The 24,343-nt window shown below is 45.2% G+C and overlaps 1 protein-coding gene and 1 pseudogene across 5 annotated transcripts in view; both read left to right on the top strand.

Moving 5' to 3' along the window:
- Positions 1-24,343, top strand: part of LOC147148030 (amyloid-beta A4 precursor protein-binding family A member 1-like) — a 146,805-nt gene that overhangs the window by 2,774 nt on the left and 119,688 nt on the right. For 4 of the 5 annotated variants that reach the window (XM_086031200.1, XM_086031203.1, XM_086031201.1 and 1 more), the window contains exons 1-6: positions 2,493-2,634; positions 3,982-5,277; positions 6,113-6,329; positions 6,764-6,859; positions 6,962-7,001; positions 7,276-7,302. In XM_086031200.1, coding sequence (XP_085887326.1) covers positions 5,117-5,277; positions 6,113-6,329; positions 6,764-6,859; positions 6,962-7,001; positions 7,276-7,302 — 541 coding nt within the window. In that variant the 5' untranslated portion in view covers positions 2,493-2,634; positions 3,982-5,116. Of the gene's footprint in view, positions 1-2,492; positions 2,635-3,981; positions 5,278-6,112; positions 6,330-6,763; positions 6,860-6,961; positions 7,002-7,275; positions 7,303-24,343 lie in introns of those variants that run through there. The other variant, XM_086031204.1, reaches the window with a different exon arrangement.
- Positions 22,063-23,559, top strand: LOC147148031 (uncharacterized; annotated as a pseudogene).

Here is a 24,343-nt window from a genome sequence, read left to right on the forward strand (position 1 = left end):
CCAGCAGCTACTGTAATCAGAGCAAATTCAAACTTTCAAGTTAATTCAAAATGGCCGACTTCCTGTTTGGTTTTGCATATGACTCCAAGGGACTTTTTTGTAGGCCTTGAATTATTAGATACACCAACAAATTTTCATAGATCTCGGTGAAACGTACAACTGGGGTTGATTTTTTTAAAATGTGTAAGGGGCGCTAGCTAGGCATTATTTACAAATTACAAGATAAAATCATAAAATACTGATGTTTTCGGCAGGCCCGATAAGTGTGCAAAATTTGGTGAGTTTTCGTTCATGTTTAGGGCCCCAAAAATAAGATACGTCATCCATCCATCCACCCACAAGGGTCGCGGGGCGTGCTGGAACCTAACCCAGCTGTCTTTGGGCAGTGTGCGGGGGACACCCTGAATTGGTTGCCAGCCAATTGCAGGGCACACAAAGACAAACATCCGCACTCACAATCACACCTAGGGGCAATTTAGAGTGTCCAATGAACTTACCATGCATGTTTTTGGAATGTGGGAGGAAACCGGAGTACCCGGAGAAAACCCATGCAGGCACGGGGAGAACATGCAAACTCCACACAGGGAGGCCGGGGCTGGGATCGAACCCACGACCTCTGAACTGTGAGGTGGACGTGCTAACCAGTCGACCACCGTGCCGCCGAGATATGTCATTAGATTAATAATAATAACTAGAGCTGCAAGCAGCTATAAAGGGCATTCCCAGCCCTGGCAACGTTGGGGTACTGGCACGTTGGGATGCTCGCACATCAGAATTGAATAATTAAATTTATCATGTAGATCAAGTTACAACAGCTTTTGTAGTCAAAGTGAGTCCAAACTTTAAAGTAAATTCCATTCAAAATGGTGGAATTGCTGTTAGGTTTAGCATATGGCACCAAGAATCTTATTTGTAGGTCTCATTCTGTTACATATACTACCAAATTTTCACAGATGTTAGGTAAAACGTACAACCGGGGTCGCTTTTTTAAAACTTTCTAGGTGGCGGTAGCGAGCCATCTTTTAAAGATTGCACAATTGAATTGATGAATATTGTTGAATTTAACAGGCCTTCTATGGTGTAAAGTTTCATGAGTTTTTGTGCATGTTTACATTCTCAAAATAAGTATTATTTTATTGGAAAGCCGGGCGTTACCGGCTATTGGTAACCAGGTAACAGCTATTGACGAAAAATCTCAAACTTAGTGTTTTAACATTATGAAGGCCTAAACACTCTTCAGAGCAAATATGAAGGAGATCTGGCTAACCTGCCACGAGAAGCACATCTTAGAATAAAACATGTACTTCATTTACCAGTAGTAAGTGCTCCAACTACGATGAAAAGTTAGTTCGTGGATGTGTTCAGGTCTAGACTCATACCAAATGTGTGAAATTTTGACAGTATTATCATGTGGATTATTACAGCTGCTTTTAAATTCCGTGATGTGATGCCGAATTGTGAAGCAAATTCAAAATGGCGGACTTTCTGTTAGGTTTAGCATTTGGCTGCAAGACGTTTTTGAAGGCCTTGAACTGTTACATACACCACCAAATTTTCGTCAATCTAGGTGAAAAGTACAACCAGGGCTGAATTTTTAAAATTTCTAGGGGGCGCTAGCGACCCATTTGTTACAAATTGCACAAAAAATATATATATTGATGATTTCGCCAGGCCTGATGTATGTGCAAAGTTTCGTGAGATTTCGAGCATGTTCAAGACCCTCAAAATGAGCGTTATTTTATTTTTTGGACACAGTTCGTGTGTTGCCAAGGCAACAGCTTTTCACAAAAAATCACAAATTTCGTATTTTAATATTACGAAGTCCGAAACACTCTTCTGAGCAAAGATGAGGTGGACCCGGTTAACCTACTAGGATAAAAACATCGACCCATCGTGTAGGAGCGACACGAGAGGTTCCCAGTAAAAAGGCAAAGCAGCAGCCAGTGAGACAATCACTCCCTCATTGGAGGCGGAGGAATGGTTAGGAGCAGGTGGTGACGTCCTTCACTTGAGGGATTGTATCTGAGTCTGCTGGGTTCATGACTGGTCAGTACGTTCTGGCATGTGTGGATCAGGATATGGACCCATATTCAGAAATGACACGAAAGATGAAGAGTAAAAGGTTTATCAACAAAAATACAAAGTAACAACAGAGATCAAGACTGGAAGAGAGTTTGCATCCTCACTCAAAAAAGTTTTGACGTACTGATAACATGTCACTGAGTCACTCAAGCTTTTAAACTGTAAGTTCAGGCCAATATGACGTCATAAAGGACCATAGCAACTGCATAGCAACTGATACATCACGTAACAACCAGTCATAACACTGTCAAAGTCTTTGGAGAAGCTCAAGGTAGGCAAAATGATTTCCACATTCAAAATGGCATTATTTACAGACAAAATAAGTCAGCTAAACAGCTTGTGATTTCCAAAGCAGTGAGAATTGTTTTGAGATTGGGCCATGCTATACCTTGGGCTGGACACCTGGTGAAGCAAAAGACCCTAGCCCATATAAAGCAGTGTTTCTACTGGCCTGGCCTGCATAAAGACGTTGTTCAGTTTTGCAGCTGTTCAGAGTGCCAAAGAATTGCAGCCAGACTCCCCAACAGAGCTTCCCTTCACCCTCTGCCACTTGTGAGTACAATCCAATCCAATCCAATTTATTTATATAGCACATTTAAAAAGTTAGAAAGTGCTGCACATATGTTTGTGATATCACAACTAATAAATATATAAATAAATAAAAGAAATACACAACAAAAAAGAATAAATACATAAAATGAAATTAAAACACACAGAGGACCCCACAATTCACACTGTGTTAAAAGCCAGAGAATAAAAGTGGGTCTTAAGACTAGACTTAAGACATTCGACTGAGGAGGCTGTTCGAATATGGAGGGGCAGAGCATTCCAGAGTCTGGGTCCACCCACTGAAAAAGCCCTATTCCCCCGGATTTTAAGCTTCGTCCTCGTCTCCACAAGAAGGTACTGGCCCCCTGACCTCAATGCGCGCACTGGACCATAAACCTTGATGAGGTCAGTAATGTAATTTGGGGCCAGTCCATTCAAAGCTTTAAAAACAAAAAATAAAATCTTAAAATCTATTCAAAAAGTAATTGGAAGCCAATGCAAAGAGGCAAGAATTGGTGTAATATGATGTCGTTTTTTTGGCTCCAGTTAAAAGGTGTGCAGCAGAGTTCTGAACTAACTGTAAGCGTGAAAGTGCTTTTTGAGAAATACCATAATAAAGAGCATTACAGTATTCCAGACGAGATGAAATAAAAGCTTGCACAACCCACTCAAAATGCCCAAAAGATAAAACTGGTTTAACTTTAAATAAAAGACGAATATGAAAAAAGCCTGACCGAATGACTGTGTTTATCTGTCTATGTAATTTAAAATCATTGTCCATAGTGGACAGTAGTACACCATTTCAGCATCTTGGTATGGATATCGTGGGACCTGTGGATAAAAGTAAATCAGGTAATCGCTTCATGTTGGTAATAATGGATCGGTGCAACTAAATAGTCTTCCCTCTAAAGACTATTAAGCAAAGACTGTTGCCTTCCGTTTAGTGCAGTTTTCTCCAAAAATGGTTTTCCTCAAGAGATACTCAGAGATCAGGGCACAATTTTATGTCCAAACTGCTTTGAGATGTGTACCAGCTGCTAGGAATTAAAAGTCTGAGAACGACACCATATCATCCACCGACTGATGGACTCACTGAGAGGTTTTATCAAAGACTTAAACAGATGCTTCATAAATTTGTGAATGAAACCGGCTCCGGCTGGGACCAATGGCTCCCCCATATTCTATTTGCATATAGATAAGTTCCCCAACCTTCTACAGGGTTTTCTCCCTCTGAGGTGTTGTCCATACAACACCTCATAAAGTAAGGGGCCCCCTGACAAGTTTTAAGAACTGTGGGAGGGGGGACAAACGGATGAGGAGCATTTGAATGTTGTGTCCTGTGTCATCCAGATGAGGGAGCATTTGGAGAAGAAGACCACACTGGCTACGGAGCATATGAAAACCTCTCAAAGCAGACAAAAGACCCGGGATGATTCAACAGCCAGGGAGACAGGGTTTAATCCTGGTCAGAAAGTTGTGGTGATGCTGCCCTCAGAGGATAATAAACTGTTGGCCAAGTGGCAGGGCCCCGATGAAGTGATGGGAAAACTGGCGCCAACAACATAAATTCTTCCAGGTCATAGACGTTCTGTCAGAGTCCTCCATGTAAATCTGCTGAAGGAGTGGGTCTCCAGAGAGGGGAAACCAGCCCTCTTCTACATGAGGAGTGTGGAGGATGAGGAGCTTGAGGAGCAATAAGATAAGATAAGATAAGAATGCCTTTATTGATCCCACAGTGGGGAAATTTTCATTGTTACAGCAGCAAAGATATAGGTCACACAGAGACGGCGGCATAATGTAGCCATTAATGTATAACATTAACGGCAAACATTCAGAATCAAACCTATGTAAATATACGCAGTAACTATGTGTATATACACATGTATATACACACCAACATACATCTACATATAAAGTATGAAGAAACACAATAATTTTAGCCTGTACGTAGTACAGAGGAAAAATACTCTAAGTAAGTGACAGTGCTGCAGTGAAATATAAGGAACAGCATTGGAGAAAAATATAACTAGACTAACAGTCGTGGGGAATGTTGAGTATTGCACGATATAAGCTCAGGTGCAGGACTGCATAATTGCACTAATGTCCGCCAGTTTGTAGAGACAATGTTCTTGTTATAGAGTCTAACAGCAGCTTGGCCATCATCCTCCTGTCCCCCACTAAGTCCACAGAGTCCAGGGAGCAGCCCAGGACAGAGCAGTTTGTCCAGCTGCTTCTTGTCCCGGGCCGAGACGCCACCTGCCCAGGTGACCACTCCTGGAAAATGACCGATGCAACCACCGAGTCATAAAAGTTCCTGAGGAGTGTCCCCTGAACCCCAAAAGACCTCAGTCTCCTGAGTAGGAAGAGTCTGCTCTGACCCTTCCTATGTGTTGTCGCTCCAGTTCAGTTTATTGTTCAGGTGAACACCCAGGTACTTGTAAGTTGAGACTTGCTCAACATCTGTTCCCCGGATATTCACTGGTGCATGTGCAGAGTGATGGCGCCTACTGAAATCCACCACCATTTCTTTGGTTTCCCCGCATTGATCAGGAGGCGGTTCTGCTGGCACCAGTCCACAAAACCCTGGGTGTATCGAATGATTCAATACAGATACACGTATTGTTGCGCCCCTAATAAATATATACAGTAAGTATTCTCGAGTAAGTAATCATATTTGCATTGTTCGATCTTTCCTTAGAACAGAATTTCCGTGGGAATTGACTACGGTACATGTCCTGTATGAACGTGCAAGTATGTTAACAAAATACATGTGTAACAACACAAGCAATATAATGCCGAAAAAAATATTTTCCCCCAAATTTTTATTAAACAAACACTAAACTATAAAGTACAGGCATAAGAACAAAATACAGTACAGTATAACAAAGATGGTTCAAATACTGTTGAAAAAATACTGTAAATACTGTAACATCAATGCAGTACAGTACTGAACTGCAGTAAACTATTGTATTTTAATTGTATTTAGCAAAGATATAGGTCACACAGGGGCGGCGGCATAATGTGGCCATTAATGTATAACATTGACGGCAAACATTTAGGATCAAACCTATGTAAATATACGCAGTAACATGTGTATATACACATGTATATACACACCAACCTACATCTACATAAAAAATATGAGGAACACTCATTTCGGCCTGTACATAGTACAGAGGAAAAAATACTCTAAGTGACAGTGCTGCAGTGCTGTAGTGAAATGTAAGGAACAGCACTGGATAAAAATAAAACTAGACTAACAGTAGTGGGGAATGTTGAGTATTGCACGGTATTACAGTAGTGGGGAATATTGGGTATTGCACAATATGAGCTCAGGTGCAGGACTGCACAATTGCACTGATGTCCGCCAGTTTGTAGAGACTACACAATGTTCTTGTTAAAGAGTCTGACAGCAGCAGGCAAGAAGGAACGGCGGAATATCTCCTTTGCACAGCGTGGGTGTAACAGTCTGTCACTGAAGGTGCTGTGGAGTGCTGTTAGGGTGCCCTGGAGGGGGTGGTCCGGGTTGCCCAGGATTGATGACAGCTTGGCCAACATCCTCCTGTCCCCCACCGAGTCCACAGAGTCCAGGGAGCAGCATATTTGCCCATTCCATCAACCTCGGCACCCAGTCTGGACCACCTGCCAGTAATGCAGCAGTCAGAGGTGGAGGTGTTCAAAAAGAACAGCATACCACTGTAAGAACACATGATGTGACCTTAAAGAAAGAGGCTGCTCCAAAACAAATGAGCTATCGCATACCAGAGAGACTTTTGGAGCCACTTAAAAGGGAAGTGGAGCTGACGCTCCAGAGTAAAAATCATTGACAGTTCCTCTTAATGTATGCGAAAAATGCACGCCCCCCCAATCCCCCCACACACACCCACACGCACACACAGGCAACCCCCCCCCCCCCCCCCCCACACACACACACACTCAGGGAAAATAATAGGGCAGGGCTCAATGAGTATAGAGTTAGGAGACCTGACAGCTCTATATTGTCAGCTTTAGAGTGAAAAAGATGAAATGATTTTGCCATTTTTTATGCCTATATTTTTTTCAACTCTTCACATGGACATCAGAATTGAAATGCATTGAATTGAGTGCTTTCTTTCTGTTCTTCCTCTGCAAGTGCTCTGGTTCTGTCACTCCTCTTATTGGTGCTGAATCAGAGAGCAGACTGCTTCTGAAAGATGGCAGCTTTGAATCATCTCCCACCAGCAAAGAGGTATGCTCAGCATTTTCCACAAGTGATTCCCTGTACCATGTACATGTCAGCGCTTCAATAGCCTATGGAAAACATAATCTTCTCTTCTTTTTCTACTCATAGTCGAGGAGAAGTCTTGCATCCTTTCCAACATATGTTGAAGGTGAGTGTCATCTTCTAATATATTTTGATGCAGCATGAATGTAAACAGGTAAAACAGGCACTGTCTAAGTATTATCTTGTATGTACATTGTATTTCCTCATCTGCACTACATAATCAATTTTTTATCAACTAACAAAGATGCGAAAGTATGCATCTTTCTTTTACTTATAATTCAAATGAGGAAAATAGAACAGAAATATATTGCATTTTAATTTAAATTCGAATGCACTTGGAGACAAATGTTCTTGATTTCTTTCCATTTTTACATTTATAGGGATACTGGGCAAGTATGGATGTAAAGGTATGTCAGTGGAGTAAAGAGTGTAACACATTCTCAGTGATTACATGGTGTCACTGAATTGCATGTGAAAGGCTAATAAACCTTATGTAATGTGATTGTTGATCGATTAACTGGATCCCATAATGGTTTCTAGTCTGATTGGTAGTTTGCCATAATGTTTATTTTGTTCAAGGAAAGAAAAATATACAAATATTAGCAAAAGTGAGAAATGTCTGAGCTCTGATGTATAGTATAAAAATGTAAAATATTTTCTTCCTTCACTTGTGAACTAAAAAAGTAGTAAGAATTTGTTGCATAGAAAAACACACACGTCCATGCCCCTCACTGTCAACTTGAACCCACTGTAGTCATTTTTGGTGTTGACCTGTCTTGTTGTTTGTCCATTTACAATCCAATTATTCATTTACTTGATGGATAAATTCGGTCAATCAAAAAGTGTTTACTTATTCATTTTCCCCAATAGCAATATTGCAAATCAATACCTGGGAATGCAATAACATCCTGGATTGATCAGGCCCACGAGACCATTGTCTTCCAAGTCCTGAACCCTAACCCTAATCCAAATAAGATTTTCTATCCTTGGGGACCATCCCTTAAACTTTCTCTCAAATCTCATACACATTCAAGTCAAGTTAAATTTATTCATATAGCCCGTATTCACAGGAAAGTCTCAAAGGGCTTCACATGCCGACAGCTGACAGCATATAATGACATCCCCTGATCCTAACCCCCAGCAGGGCAAGCAAAAACTCAAAAAAACCCATCTGGGGAAAAATGAGAAACCACAGATGGGGGAATCCCATGGGGCAATGGATGCTGAATGGCAACATTGAACACACATTATGATACTATACAGTGTTTGTTAAAATAATGTGAAAGTTAATCAAATGAAGTGCTGCAGGAAGATGACATCAGTTGGTCAATGTAGAAATCTCCGTAGCAGCGCTTCCGAGAAAATGGTCAACCTCCAATATTGTAGAGGTTAGTTGCTGTGTGATCGAAACAGCAACCTCTGATTTGGTCGTCATCACCTAATTCCCAAGCCTGGGAAAAGGTGCCAGAGGAAAGAATAGAAGCGGCAGTAAAGATGCCAAAACAAACAGTTCAACAAAATGCAGAATTGTAAAAATAAGTCTTTAGTCGTGTTTTAAACATTTCTACTGAGGGGAGACGTAACAAACGCATGGATTATAATTTCTGCATCACTATTTGATAGGATTGGATGAATTTTAGTAATATTGCGGGGATGGAAAATGCAGTTCTATTAATATTCTTAATGTGCATTTGAAAATACAGAGTTCAGTCAAATATAACACAGAGATTTTTGGTTTAATCACTTTGGGTGTTAGTACATTTATCAAGACTTGAGTGGTATCCTGAGTGGCTTTTTTGTAATTAGATTTACGACAAATTGGCCCGCCCCCTTTTGGAGCTCGGCCTGTTATTTTTTCTGTCTCAGCGGTCTACGTCACGGGAGGGAGGCAAGCGGGCTACGTCACGGGAGGAAGGCAAGCGTGGTAATATTGCTCGCTTTGTCAGTTATGTTGTCTAAAAAGGCGACCAATCGCCACCAAAATGCAATGCACATTACTACTCTTGTTGATTTCAACCTGTGAAAGTATAAAAGTGCACAATAGTTTGGATTTATTTACAGAAAACATGATCTCATCGTGATCACCTCCACAAAATCAAAAATACAGTGGCGATCGCTTCTCCACTTTCACAGGCTGAAGCAGACAAGAGCATGAATGCGCACACGAACCCCCTGGTTATATTTTGGACATTTAGCTACACTAAAATGTCAACTCTCAGGAGGCAGGCGGCGATTGGCAGTGGGCAAGCAATCATGCAGGCATGGATCTTTATAAGAAGCAGTGTTTTTTTTGTTGTTTTTTTTAAGCAAAGAAGCAGTGTGCACTCGTCCCAGCATAAATCTATGTAGCTCTGCTCACTTCCACATTTCCTCATTTTCGTATAAATCAGCCACGGAGAGGTTAATCCTTTTGATATGTTGAAGTAGTCATTAGGTATGTCCACATAAATTTTGGTGCCAATTGATCACCGGTTTTGGACGTTATAAGCAATGAAAGTAAGGTTTCCAATGGAGAGTTTGTAATCGGTCCCTCTCGTGACTCCGGCCGAACAAGGATCGAACAGTAGGGGGCGAGGCCATTTTCCTCATTAACAAGAGTCACTTATTCATGGAGGCACTTATTTCCTAATTTCTCCAAAATGTATTGATAAAATACAAAATGACAACTCTTTTCATTTTCCTGATCAAAAAATATAAAATTAACTTGTTAGTGAAAACATGGCCATCCCGGCCCAACCATCCCTTTAACACTGTGTATAGTGAAGTTGGGGTGCTGCCGACCTGGACTCAGGATGTCGTGGGGCGAGACCTCCTCAATTCCACCAACACGCCTTCCACTGAGGAAGCAGAGCCTGGAGACTCCGAAGTGGGCACTCCTATCTCTGGGGTTGAAGTAACCGAGGTTAAGGAGTTAAAAAGCTCCTCGTGGTAAAGTCCTGGGGGTGGATGAGATCCGCTCGGAGTTCCTAAAGGCTCTGGATGTTGTGGGGCTGTCATCATTGATACGCCTCTACAACATCGAGTGGACATCGGGGACAGTGCCTCTGGATTGGCAGACCTGGGTGGTGGTCCCCCTTTTTAAGAAAGGGAACCGGAGGGTGTGTTCCAATTACAGAGGAATCACACTCCTCAGCCTCCCTGGTAAGGTCTATTCAGGGGTGCTGGAGGAGGGTCCGTTGGGAGGTCGAATCTTGGATTCAGGAGGAGCAATTCGGTTTTCATCACGCCCGTAGAACAGTGTATAAAGCTGTTTATAGGCTTCTACAAAGCTGAGCTCTACACCCTCAGCAGGCTCCTCGAGGGTGGATGGGAGTGCGCCCAACCAGTCTATGTGTTTTGTGGACTTGGAGAAGGCGTATTGCATCTCTGCTTTTTGCAGATTATGTGGTGCTGTTGGCTTCTAGGCCGCGACCTCCAACTCTCACTAGAGTGGTTCGCAGCCGAGTGTGAAGCAGTTGGGATGAAAATCAGAACCTCCAAATCTGAGACCATGATCCTCAGTCGGAAGAGGGTGGAATGCCCTCTCCAGGTTGGGGATGAGATTCTGCCCCAAGTGGAGGAGTTCAAGTATCTTGGGGTCTTGTTCACGACTGAGGGTAGGATGGAAGATCGACAGGCTTATCGGTGCAGCATCTGCTCTGTTTGTCGTGGTGAAGAAGGAGCTGAGCCGAAAGGCGAAGCTCTCGATTTACCGGTCGATCTATGTTCCTACCTTCACCTTTGGTCATGAACTGTGGGACATGACCGAAAGAACAAGATCTCGGATACAAGCGGGCAAAATGGGTTTCCTCCGCAGAGTGTCCGGACCATCTCTTAGAGATAAGGTGAGAAGTTCAGTCAACCAGGAGGGACTCAGAGTCGAGCCACTGCTCCTCCACATTAAGAGGAGCCAACTGAGGTGGCTTGGGCATCTGATTAGGATGCCTCCTGGACACCTCCCCAGTCAGGTGTTCCGGTTATGCCCTACCGGCAGGAGGCCCCGATGATGACCCAGGAAACGCAGGAGAGACTATGTCTTCCGGCTGGCCTGGGAACGCCTTGGGATCACTCTAGAAGAACTGGAAGACATGGCTGGGGACAGGGAAGTCTGAGCTTCCCTGCTGAAGATGCTGCCTCCGCGACCCAACCTCGGATAAGCGGCAAATATTGGATGGATGGATGGATGGATCAATCGAACCAATTTAACTTGGAAAGAAAGCAGTTGCCAGAGGTAGTAGCTCAGAGAGCGCAACGGTGGTTGAAGAACTAATATTTAGGCTGCTATAGCTTTGATTGTGGTCAGGACCATGGCAATGAGCCAAGACTTCAAATTTTATAACGTAATGGTGAAACATAACATTAGTATATGCTAATACCATTACATTTGAGAATGCTAAACCTCGGGTTAGTACTAAATCTAATGTATTACCATTTTTATGCCTCGCTTCGTCAATTATCTACGTGAAACCAAAACTATATATATATATATATATATATATATATATATATATATATATATATATATATATATAAAACATCCAGGAGACACTTGGAGTTGGAAAAACTCAAATCTACGAGAAAAGTCCTGATGTAAAGCTGCCGTCCAGCAAGAGAGATATGGAGATGGCATGAAAAATGCTTTTGTATGCACACAAGAATCCCCAGACATTAGTGATGATCAACGAATCAACGGGGCGGTTTCTTGCAATTAGCAACAAATCTGTATGATACGCAGACAAACATTTTCATACAGCAAAGAATGAAGCCAACACAACAACTCAAAATAGACTAATTTTTTCCCAAGTCTGAGAAAAATCAACATTAAAATACAATAGTTTACTGCAGTTCAGTACTGGACTGCATTGATGTTACAGTATTTACAGTATTTTTTCAACAGTATTTGAACCATCTTTGTTATACTGTACTGTATTTTGTTCTTATGCCTGTACTTTATAGTTTAGTGTTTGTTTAATAAAAATTTGGGGGAAAATATTTTTTTCTGCATTATATTGCTTGTGTTGTTACACATGTATTTTGTTAACATACTTGCACGTTCATACAGGACATGTACCGTAGTCAATTCCCACGGAAATTCTGTTCTAAGGAAAGATCGAACAATGCAAATATGATTACTTACTCGAGAATACTTACTGTATATATTTATTAGGGGCGCAACAATACGTGTATCTGTATTGAATCATTCGATACACCCAGGGTTTTGTGGACTGGTGCCAGCAGAACCGCCTCCTGATCAATGCGGGGAAACCAAAGAAATGGTGGTGGATTTCAGTAGGCGCCATCACTCTGCACCTGCACCAGTGAATATCCGGGGAACAGATGTTGAGAGAGTCTCAACTTACAAGTACCTGGGTGTTCATCTGAACAATAAACTGAACTGGAGCGACAACACATAGGAAGGGTCAGAGCAGACTCTTCCTACTCAGGAGACTGAGGTCTTTTGGGGTTCAGGGGACACTCCTCAGGAACTTTTATGACTCGGTGGTTGCATCGGTCATTTTCCAGGAGTGGTCACCTGGGCAGGTGGCGTCTCGGCCCGGGACAAGAAGCAGCTGGACAAACTGCTCTGTCCTGGGCTGCTCCCTGGACTCTGTGGACTTAGCGGGGGACAGGAGGATGATGGCCAAGCTGCTGTTAGACTCTATAACAAGAACATTGTCTCTACAAACTGGCGGACATTAGTGCAATTGTGCAGTCCTGCACCTGAGCTTATATCGTGCAATACTCAACATTCCCCACGACTGTTAGTCTAGTTATATTTTTCTCCAATGCTGTTCCTTATATTTCACTGCAGCACTGTCACTTACTTAGAGTATTTTTCCTCTGTACTACGTACAGGCTAAAATTATAGTGTTTCTTCATACTTTATATGTAGATGTATGTTGGTGTGTATATACATGTGTGGTGTTTGCTGGCATAATTCACCCACGGAACTATAGGTTGAGGGATGTGTTGGGGGATGAGTTGTTACTAGCGTTGCAACTTCTTTTTAGTTAGTTTTTCTTCCTGTTTTGCCTAAGTGATGTTTAGTAAAGTCTTCTGTGATACACCTCCTGCATCTCCTTTCCTTCGGCACCACACTGGTGACCCCGACGTCAGAACTGATGTTTCAGTGACTGTATCGAACATAGCGACAAGTAACGTTGTTCTCAATTTGCCGGAGTTTTGGGAGGCGTCCGTGGCGACCTGGTTTGCACAGAGGGAGGCTCAATTCGCCCTGCGCGGGATTGCTGATGACGACACGCGCTACTACTACGTTGTTTTGGCGCTAGGGGGTGCCACTGCCGCAAGAGTAGTGGGCTTCATCACATTTCCTCCTGCTCGGTTTAAGTATGCAGCGTTCAAGGCTCTTCTCCTCAAGACCTTCAAGCTGTCACGGTCGGAGTGTGTTGGACGGCTTTTTGCTATCAAGGGACTGGGGGCAGTAAGCCTTCTGAGTTTATGGAGAAGATGCTGAACCTCCTTGGCGATGAGGAACCTAATTTTCTTTTTATTGAACAGTTTCCCCGCCACATGCCACCACATGCTCGTACTGCGCTTTCTAACACAACGATCACCGAACCCCGTGCTCTAGCAGAGGAGGCGGACTGCTTCTTCTTGGGCTGTTTGAATTCTTGAGGATGCATTTCGGCTTGAAAAACGCACCACAGACGTTTCAGAGGTTGATGGACACAATGCTCAGAGCTATGTCCTTCTTTTTTGTTTATTTGGACGATATACTCGTTACCAGCTCCTCAGTAGATGAGCACCTTGTACATCTGAGGGACCTCTTTACAAGACTTGCCGCATACGGCTGTCAGGGAATTCAACTCGGAAGACCGAGACAAGCCTAGTTAGAGGACTGTAAAAAGCAACTCAGACCAGCCAAGATTGACTTTTCTTTCGCGCGGGACAGTGGAGGCCACTCGAAGTGGTTGCTCCCCCAGTCTGTCAGCCTCCGTGCCCCCCTCGTTCTCCTTTTATTCAATACAAGCAACATGCATTTCGAAATACAGACACATGACAATAGCGATACTTCCTGTTTTCTGCACATTCCACCTGTTTTCAGGCTAACAGTCTACTCATTTCAGACATCCTGTTCACACTTCAAGCGTACGTTTTTACCGCAGACAGAAACTTCGTGGGTGAGTTCAACAAAAGGTCACAACAGGTGTATCAAAGAAATAAACATTTAAACATGATATCATTGTAAGTGTCAATTTCTCTCACATTTCCCCCCTGTATATCATGATTAAGATAAAATAAAACAAACATCCATTCATCACCCAAAAGTGCTTTGTTACAGCTCTAGCTGACACAAATGAAATAAAACATTCATTAAGCTATTGCTTGAGTGGGAAGAAAACTGCCCAAAAAAAAACAAAAATGGAAAAAGGTCAGAAACACTTCAAAAGCAAATACATGTATGTACAAGGTAAACCCGGAAACATCAAACATTCACAACTGTTTTGCTTTCCTGTGAAGTCTTCAAAAAGGGTTTACACAATGGTAGAATCATCGTCATCAGAGTTCATGTACACTTGTTGGTACTCAGACATAGATACAGTAACATGAGCAGTTTCAATTCCGCAACATCCAAAAATTTGGCAGTTCAAATTTTGCACAGGGTAATACCACAAGAGATACAAAAACAGGATAATTCTCCCTGTTCTGTCCATCAGGAGCTGTAGATTTCCCAGGATAGAGGTAGACAGAAGTCTACGACTAAGCGATTGTTCACTGTTGGTGTTTTCTTGGTCACGAGGCTGTGTGCCAACTGCCACCTGGCACAATCTTGCAAGGTTGCAAACAGTGTCCTTAGCCGACAGGACTGCGGTCAGCTTCCGGCCTGTGGTCTGCTCCATCTTCCCTAGAGGGATGTGCAAGCACAGAAAACCCTCTCTCCAACTGTGGTCTTTCGACAGTGCGCAGTCAGCGCACTGGGTGCTGATCCTACTTTGAGGGACTGGCATCGCTAGGCCCGTCAACAGGGAACCGAAGGGGCTTGCACTTTGACTGGTGAATCCAGCCATCACGCCCTTTCGACCTTTACAGCAGTTGGACTTGCTGCATTCACCTGGTAGGGGCCATCCCAGCATTCACTGTCCCAATGGGGTCGTCTCAGCACCTTTGAGGAAGACCAGGTCTCCAATCTGGACCTGGCACGTCTGAGGAGCAGACCACACTGGCAAGTCATTGTGCTTATGCATTTCTTTCTGATCAAACAGCCTTTTCATGTGGACGGGGATAGAAGTCCCTGCTACTGGTTGCTCTGGGGCAAGGTCAGGTAGTCTATATGGTCGTCCATACAGAATCTCAAATGGGGATAGAGTTTTTCCTCCTGTAGGTACTATCCTGGGAATAAATATGGGAATACAATCATGCCACTGTCTCTTTGTTTCTTTCATGGTCTTAATGAGTCTGGCTTTGACTGTTCCATTGGTTCGTTGCACAAGTCCTGCTGACTGTGGTTGGTACACACAATGCCGCTTCAAGTCAATGTTTAACAGTTCACAAAGTGTGTTCCATTGTCACTTTTGATTACAGATGGAATTCCATGTCATGTCATCTTCCAAACCGCTTATCCTATACAGGGTTGCGGGGAGTTGCTGGAGCCTATCCCAGCCATCAACGGGCGAAGGCAGACTACACCCCGAACTGGTCGCCAGCCAGTCGCAGGGCACACAGATGGAATTCCAAATGTTGGAATTATGTGTTCACATAGTGCCTTCACAACAGTTTTTGCATCATTGTGGGTGCTTGGAAACAGTTCAACCCACTTTGAAAACACGTCAAGAATGACAAGACAATATTGTTTCCCTTGTGTTTTGTTCAATTCAATACAATCCATGTGTATTGTGCATTGTTTTTTTAAACAAATTATACATATATATACAAAATATTTTTTGAATAGTGCGTAAATCTATGTGTGTGGTAGTGCTGGTGTACCTGTGATACCATTCCCTCCTGCTGACCCATGACTCAATCCATGTGTCAATTTTGCTGCCCACTCTTATATGGATTTAGGTAGCCATGGCTTACCATTGGCCAATCTACCTATTCCTGTATCATCTGTTTTTTTTCAAAGTTAAAGGAAGGAACTACACCACTTCCGCTGATGCCCTGATCCCCCAAAGCTACAGCCAACACTGCTTGGACACACTGTTTGCTCAAAAGGTTTGTCATAATTTGGCAAAGCAATTACTGATGAGCTTATCAATTCCCGCTTTATCTCTTTGAATGCCATGTCAGCACTCGGCGACCATGTTACCTGGTCTTGCATTGCCGTTGGTTTGTCATAGATTGTGTCTAGCAGCTGCCTGGCATCAGTGTGGATGATGCCATCATCTACCTCCTCCACACTTCACTCTCCCACCTGGAGAAGGCGGGGAGCACTGTGAGGATCATGTTCTTTGATTTCTCCAGTGCTTTCAACACCATCCAGCCCACCCTACTGGGAGACAAGCTGGAGCGGGCGGGGGTGGCGCACCACCTCACCACATGGATCCAGGACTACCTCACAAACCGGCCACAGTATGTGAGGACACAGGACTGTGTGTCTGACGTGCTCCTCTGCAGCACGGGGGCCCCACAGGGAACTGTCTTGGCTCCCTTCCTGTTCACCCTCTACACCTCGGACTTCAACTACAACACCCCTACCTGTCACCTGCAGAAGTTCTCTGACGACTCTGCGATTGTCGGCCTCATCACAGGCGGAGATGGTCGGGAGTACAGAGAACTTACTCAGGGTTTTGTGGACTGGTGCCAGCAGAACCGCCTCCTGATCAATGCGGGGAAATCCAAAGAAATGGTGGTGGATTTCGGTAGGCGCCAGCACTCTTCACCTGCACCAGTGAATATCCGGGGAACAGATGTTGAGAGAGTCTCAACTTACAAGTACCTGGGTGTTCATCTGAACAATAAACTGGACTGGTGCGACAACACAGACGCCCTCTATAGGAAGAGTCAGAGCAGACTCTTCCTCCTCAGGAGACTGAGGTCTTTTGGGGTTCTGGGGACACTCCTCAGGAACTTTTATGACTCGGTGGTTGCATCGGTCATCTTCCAGGGAGTGGTCACCTGGGCAGGCGGCGTCTCGGCACGGGACAAGAAGCGGCTGGACAAACTGGTCAAGAGGGCCGGCTCTGTCCTGGGCTGCTCCCTGGACTCTGTGGACTCGGTGGGGGACAGGAGGATGTTGGCCAAGCTGTCATCAATGCTGGGCAACCCGGACCACCCCCTCCAGGGCACCCTAACAGCACTCCACAGCACCTTCAGTGACAGACTGTTACACCCTCGCTGTGCAAAGGAGAGATTCCGCCGTTCCTTCTTGCCTGCTGCTGTCAGACTCTTTAACAAGAACATTGTGTAGTCTCTACAAACTGGCGGTCATTAGTGCAATTGTGCAGTCCTGCACCTGAGCTCATATCGTGCAATACCCAATATTCCCCACTACTGTAATACCGTGCAATACTCAACATTCCCCACTACTGTTAGTCTAGTTTTATTTTTATCCAATGCTGTTCCTTACATTTCACTACAGCACTGCAGCACTGTCACTTAGAGTATTTTTTCCTCTGTACTATGTACAGGCCGAAATGAGTGTTCCTCATATTTTTTATGTAGATGTAGGTTGGTGTGTATACACATGTGTATATACACATGTTACTGCGTATATCTACATAGGTTTGATTCTAAATGTTTGCCGTCAATGTTATACATTAATGGCCACATTATGCCGCCGCCCCTGTGTGACCTATATCTTTGCTACTGTAACAATGAAAATTTCCCCACTGTGGGATCAATAAAGGCATTCTTATCTTATCTTATCTTATCTGGTGATTTCTGAATAATTTGCAATCCAAGCCCTGCAATACAAGCCTAAAAATTATATCATCTGTTTCTGTGTCTGCGGTTTCGGGGCTCTAGCTACCACTTTCTTTTGTTTGCCTGCTCTAACAGAGGCACAGAGGGCTTTACCGCCTTCATGACTGCTTCCTCTGTGTTTCTCAGTTCTAGTCATAGTTCGTCATCTGAGGTCGGCTCTGCATGCGTCTATCTTTTCGGTATTGTTTGCATTGTCGTGCAATGTGGGCTGTTTTACCTCAATTAAAACATCTGCCTTCTTTGAGCCATTGTTGTTTCTCTGGGGTCAATGTGGAGGGATCAAAATATTTTTTTTGTTTGTCATTTTTATAATAAGGATCTTTCTTGGTGTTTTATTTTTTTCCGGTATAATAAATGTTAGTCTCGTGACTCTGTCTTCTTTTTCTTGTTCTCAACTTGCTTTAAATTTCGTGCATAATCTAAAATTTCCTCAATCTGGCACATTGTCCAATTCAGGTTATGTCTTTTAAATAACATATCTTATGCAAATATAAACTACTTTTACTAGCATAAAAATAGAAACCATGCTAAACATTAGTTCAATGGCTTAAATTCAATTTCTTGTGTAGTTTATAATATGAAGTCAATTTTTTTGTTTTTTTGTTTTTTGTTTTCAAATTGATTCAAATGAAATTTGCAAACATATATTATATTGTAATACAGTTTATATATGGTCTACTGTAATTCAGAAGTATTGTATATCTAGTAAGATAAGATTGGATAAGAATGCCTTTATTGATCCCACAGTGGGAAAAAATTTCATTGTTACAGCAGCAAAGATATAGGTCACACAGGGACGGCGGCATAATGTGGCCATTAATGTATAACATTGACGGCAAACATTTAGGATCAAACCTATGTAAATATACGCAGTAACATGTGTATATACACATGTATATACACACCAACCTACATCTACGTAAAACGTATGAGGAACACTCATTTCGGCCTGTACATAGTACAGACGAAAAAATACTCTAAGTAAGTGACAGTGCTGCAGTGCTGTAGTGAAATGTAAGGGACAGCATTGGATAAAAATAAAACTAGACTAACAGTAGTGGGGAATGTTGAGTATTGCACGGTATTACAGTAGTGGTGAATGTTGGGTATTGCACGATATGAGCTCAGGTGCAGGACTGCACAATTGCACTAATGTCCGCCAGTTTGTAGAGACTACACAGTGTTCTTGTTAAAGAGTCTGACAGCAGCAGGCAAGAAGGAACGGCGGAATCTCTCCTTTGCACAGCGAGGGTGTAACAGTCTGTCAATGAAGGAGCTGTGGAGTGCTGTTAGGGTGCCCTGGAGGGGGTGGTCCGGGTTGTCCAGCATCGATGACAGCCTGGCCAACATCCTCCTGTCCCCCACCGAGTCCACAGAGTCCAGGGAGCAGCCCAGGACAGAGCCGTCACTCCCGGGCCGAGACGCCGCCTGCCCAGGTGACCACTCCCTGGAAGATGACCGATGCAACCACCGAGTCAAAAAAGTTCCTGAGGAGTGTCCCCTGAACCCAAAAAGACCTCAGTCTCCTGAGTAGGAAGAGTCTGCTCTGACTCTTCCTATAGAGTATTGTCGCTCCAGTCCAGTTTATTGTTCGGATGAACACCCAGGTACTCTCAACATCTGTTCCCTGGATATTCACTGGTGCAGGTGAAGAGTGCTGGCGCCTACCAAAATCCACCACCATTTCTTTGGATTTCCCCGCATTGATCAGGAGGCGGTTCTGCTGTCACCAGTCCACAAAACCCTGAGTAAGTTCTCTGTAGTCCCGATCATCTCCGCCTGTGATGAGGCCAACAATCGCAGAGTTGTCAGAGAACTTCTGCAGGTGACAGGTAGGGGTGTTGAAGTTGAAGTCCGAGGTGAACAGGAAGGGAGTCAAGACAGTTCCCTGTGGGGCCCCCGTGCTACAGAGGAGCACGTCAGACACACAGTCCTGTGTCCTCACATACTGTGGCCGGTTTGTGAGGTAGTCCTGGATCCATGTGGTGAGGTGGTGGGCCACCCCACCCAGCTTGTCTTCCAATAGAGTGGGCTGGATGGTGTTGAAAGCACTGGAGAAATCAAAGAACATGATCCTCACAGTGCTCCCCGCCTTCTCCAGGTGGGAGAGTGAAGTGTGGAGGAGGTAGATGATGGCATCATCCACACTGATGCCAGGCTGGTATGCGAACTGGAGTGGGTCCATTGAGGAGCTCACCAGGGGGCGCAGGTGGACAAGGACCAGTCCCTCCAGGGTCTTCATCAGGTGAGACGTCAGCGCCTCTGGTCTGAAGCTGTTGAGCTCTTTCGGGTGGGGGGTCTTTGGCACCGGGACTAGGCAGGATGTTTTCCATAGCTGGGGGACCCTGCCCAGCTTCAGGCTCAGGTTGAACATGTGCTGGACAATTCCACACAGCTGGTCTGCGCGGGATTTGAGGAGCTGGGGGCTGAACGCCATCTGGACCCGCTGCCTTCCTCGCCTTCATCTTCTTCAGCTGGTTCTTCACCTGAGATGTTGTGAAGGCCAAGGCTGGGCAGGAGGGAGTGGTGGCTGTCTGGTGTAGCTGGGAGCTGGAGACTGTGGAGAAAAGGGGGGAGGGAGTGACACACCCAGCAGGAGGAGTAGGTGGAGGCTGCAGCAGGAGAGACTTGAGTGGGGGCAGGCATCTGATCAAACCTATTGAAAAAGAGGTTCAGCTCATTTGCCCACTGCAGGTCCCCCCCGAGTCCGGGTCTTGGGTTGTCCGTGGCCTGAGATGGTCTTCAGGCCCCTCCAGGCTCCCCTGGCATTATCCTGCAGCAGCTGCTCCTCCATCCTCTTCCTGTAGGACCATTTCCCCTCTCTGATCCTCCTCCTCAGCTGGCGCTGCACAGTCTTCCACTCCTCTATGTTGCCTGACGCAAAAGCCCTCCTCTTCTCCTTCAGGAGAGCTTTTATGTCTGGTGTGATCCAGGGTTTGTTGTTGGAGAAACACCTTACTGTCCTGGTGGGTATGGTGTTCTCCATGCAGAAATTTATATAGTCTGTGACAGTGTCCGTTAGACTACTAATGTCTTCCCCGTGAGCATCGCTAAATACTTCCCACACAGTTGTGCTGAAGCAGTCCTTTAAGGCCTCCTCGGCCTCTCCAGACCATCTCTGAACCGTGCGGATCACAGCTGGCTGCCTGCGGACCAGAGGTTTGTACACAGACTGGAGAGCCACCAGGTTGTGATCAGCTTTGCCCAGCGGGGAGAGGGGCAGTGATGTGTATGCCTCCTTGGTGTTGGCATAGAAACGGTCCAGTGTTTTATTGTCTCTGGTTTGGCAGGTGACATACTGTGTGAATGAAGGCAGAGAGGAGGAAGGGGAGGGATGATTGAAATCACCAGAGATGAGTATCAGGGCATTTGGGTGCTGTGTTTGTAGCCTGCTCACTGCTGCAGTCAAGACATCACAGGCTGTGTTGCCGCTGGCAGCGGGGGGGGACGTAGGCGATCACATGACTAAACTCTCGCGGGATGTAGAATGGCCTCATGCCAACAGCTAGCAGCTCAATATCCCTGCTGCAAAGCTGCTCCTTCATCGTGATGTGCCCAGGATTACACCATCTATCGTTCACAAACACAGCCAGCCCTCCTCCTTTCCTCTTTCCACTCTCCAGCGTCCTGTCCACGCGTATGATTTGGAAGCCGTCCAATTCTACAACCGCGTTCGGCGTTAGCGCTGTTAGCCACTCCGACTCCGTGAATAGCATCAGGCTAGCCCTCTCATGCTGGGTAAGCGCCGCTAGCTCGTCCATCTTGTTGGGGAGAGATCTAACATTCCCCATGATGACAGACGGAAGGACGGGATGGTATCGTCTCCTCCTTTCCCGGCGTTTAACCCCCGCACGAGATCCCCGTCTCTTCCTCCTCAGCTCAAGGGGGATTTTGGTCGCACGGAGTGCTAACAGCTGATTCCGGCTGTAAACAATGGGGGCGTGGCTCCGAGCCAAGTCGCCGGACACGATCACGCAAAAAATAGCCACCAGCAGCAGCAAGAATACCGCAGTTTGGGTGTCCATTGCTACGCAAGTTTACGACTATCAACTATATGAAAAAGGTATGAGGTAGAGTAATAGTAAGGAACAAAAACACACGAAAAGGCTCACCGGAGCTCTTGTAGCGGGCTGCCACTCGCGCGGCGCCGGAAGTCGATATGTGATATTATGGCACGTAACAGAATCATCTGGCCAAAGTACAGAATGGACCCAGCAGAGACTGAGCGTTTCTAACTTGCGCTCTCAGCGCAAGGAACACTGGTCGGCCAACATGAGACCACATTGCGACAAATTTTGGACCACATGCAGAAACTCTCCACCAATTTTGCCCAGATGAGTGAACAGCTGGCGGCCGTCAACAATCAGCCGCCTCCATCTGGCTCCTCAGGTCCTGTGTCCTCCCAGCAGGTTGCCGCTCCTCTCCCCTCCCCAACATCTCCCCGAGAGCCATTTATTCCGATCCCGGCTAGGTATTCGGGGGACTTGGGTACATGCGCACAATTTTTATTGCAATGTACGTTAGTGTTTAACCAGCAGCCTAGCACTTATGCTACCACCCAGTCTACAATAGCCTTCATCATGAGTTTATTATCCAGACAGGCAGCAGCCTGGGCCTGAGCCCTTACAGAGCAAGAATCAGGGTTGTTGATGTACTACAAAGAGTTCACTGAAGAAATGAAGCGTATTTTCGACCACCCAGTGCAGGGAAAGGAAGCAGTCGGACAACTGCTGGACCTACATCAGGGCAGTCAGATGGTCTCCCAATATACTGTTATACCCTTTAGAGGGGAATGACACTATTCTCACCATCGTTGACAGGTTCTTGAAGGCAGTTCCCTTTGTTCCACTCCCCAAACTTCCCACCGCCTTGGAGACCGCCAACGTCCTGGTCCAGCATGTTTTCAGGCTCCGTCGACATTGTGTCGGACAGAGGCCCACAGTTTACCTCCCATGTCTGGAAGGCTTTATGTCGGGCGGTGGGGGTTTCAGCTAGCCTGTCGTCCGGCTACCACCCCCAAACCAACGGGCAGACGGAGCGTGCAAATCAAGACCTGCTTGCGTTGTGAAGCATCATGTCTTCCCGCAACTTGGTCCACCCACCTCCCTTGGGTGGAATACGCCCACAACTCACTGACCAGCACCGCCACGGGCATGTCCCCATTCATGGTGAACTTAGTCTACCAACACCCCCTTTTCCCCAGTCAGGAGTCCCAAGCGGCAGTTCCATCCGTCCATGCCCAGTTCCGCAGGGTTCGCCAGGTCTGGAGGGAGACTCGGGCATTCTTGAGCAGAACAGCAGAACGCAATCGACGCCTGGCCAACCGAAAACGGACCCCAGCTTTGGACTATCAGGTGGGGCATCGCGTCTGGCTGTCTGCACGGGATCTGCCCCTCCAAGTAGACTCACGCAAAATGTCCCCCCGCTTCATTGGCCCTTTCCCCATTGACAGGATCATCAACCCCAGCGCAGTTTGCATCCAGCTTCCAGCCTCGCTCAAGATCCACCCTGTCTTCCACGTGTCGCTTTTGAAACCAGTCACCAACAGCCCTCTCCAGCCACCTGAACCACCGCCGCCTCCTTCCCGCATCATCGACGGACATACAGCATACACGGTGGACCGCATCCTCGATGTCCGCAGGCGAGGCAGAGGTTTCCAATACCTTGTGGACTAGGAAGGGTACGGCCCAGAAGACCGCTCTTGGATCTCACAATCCCTCATTTTGGACCCACAACTGCTGCGGGACTTCTACGCCTGCCACCCAGGTAAACCCGGTAGAACGCCAGGTGGCATTCGTTAGGGGGTCCGTGTTCGCTGTTGCTGTGTGGAGCTGCAGTTCCTGCTTCTCCCCTTCCTTCTCTGTGCAGTGCTGGAGGGTGACAGTAGGGGGAGCTTAACTCTGGCAGCAGAGACTCACACACTCACCTGAACTGCATCAGACTAATTAGATTAGTAGACTATTTAACCAGCTTCTCCCCTTACTCCTGTGCCAGATGATTCCTTGACCTCCATGCTCCTTGATGTTGAATCCCTCCTTCCACGCGCTCCAGCTCTTGAGTTGACAACTCCTGGCGAAATTAGTTACTCCCTTTTGTTGTTTAAATATATTTCCCTGAGCAAGGTGATCCTCAGTTGCTACTTTGTCTTCCTGGGTGATTTTTAGTTGCTACTTTGTTTTCCTGAATATATGAGTTTTGCCTACTTTTGAACCCAGTGATTTTGTCTTTGATTTTTACTTTGTGCCAAAATAAATTTTACCTTTTTTTTGGATTATTGCTCTCTGCCTCCTGGATCCTGGCCTTATGGCACGTAACAATTTTACTCCAAGCGTATTATTACTTTGGCACTTTATAAGTGCATAGCAAGTTAACTCCAATGCAGTATTTGTTTATACAAGGAAACCATACTTCAATTTATACATTTGCAATTTTTACATTTTTTAAAAAATAATTAATTCAACAAATGTTGAGTCTAAAAGGAACTTAAATTATTATAGTGTTTCAAAGAATTTTGTCTTAATATCTTTTACATATTTAAACCTGTTCTTGTTTATTAGCAAAAAATACATAATCGTTTGAATAATC

Source organism: Filicampus tigris, chromosome 5 (genome assembly GCF_054856515.1).
Source record: "Filicampus tigris isolate MCC_2025a chromosome 5, RoL_Ftig_1.0, whole genome shotgun sequence".
NCBI classification, from domain to species: domain Eukaryota; kingdom Metazoa; phylum Chordata; class Actinopteri; order Syngnathiformes; family Syngnathidae; genus Filicampus; species Filicampus tigris.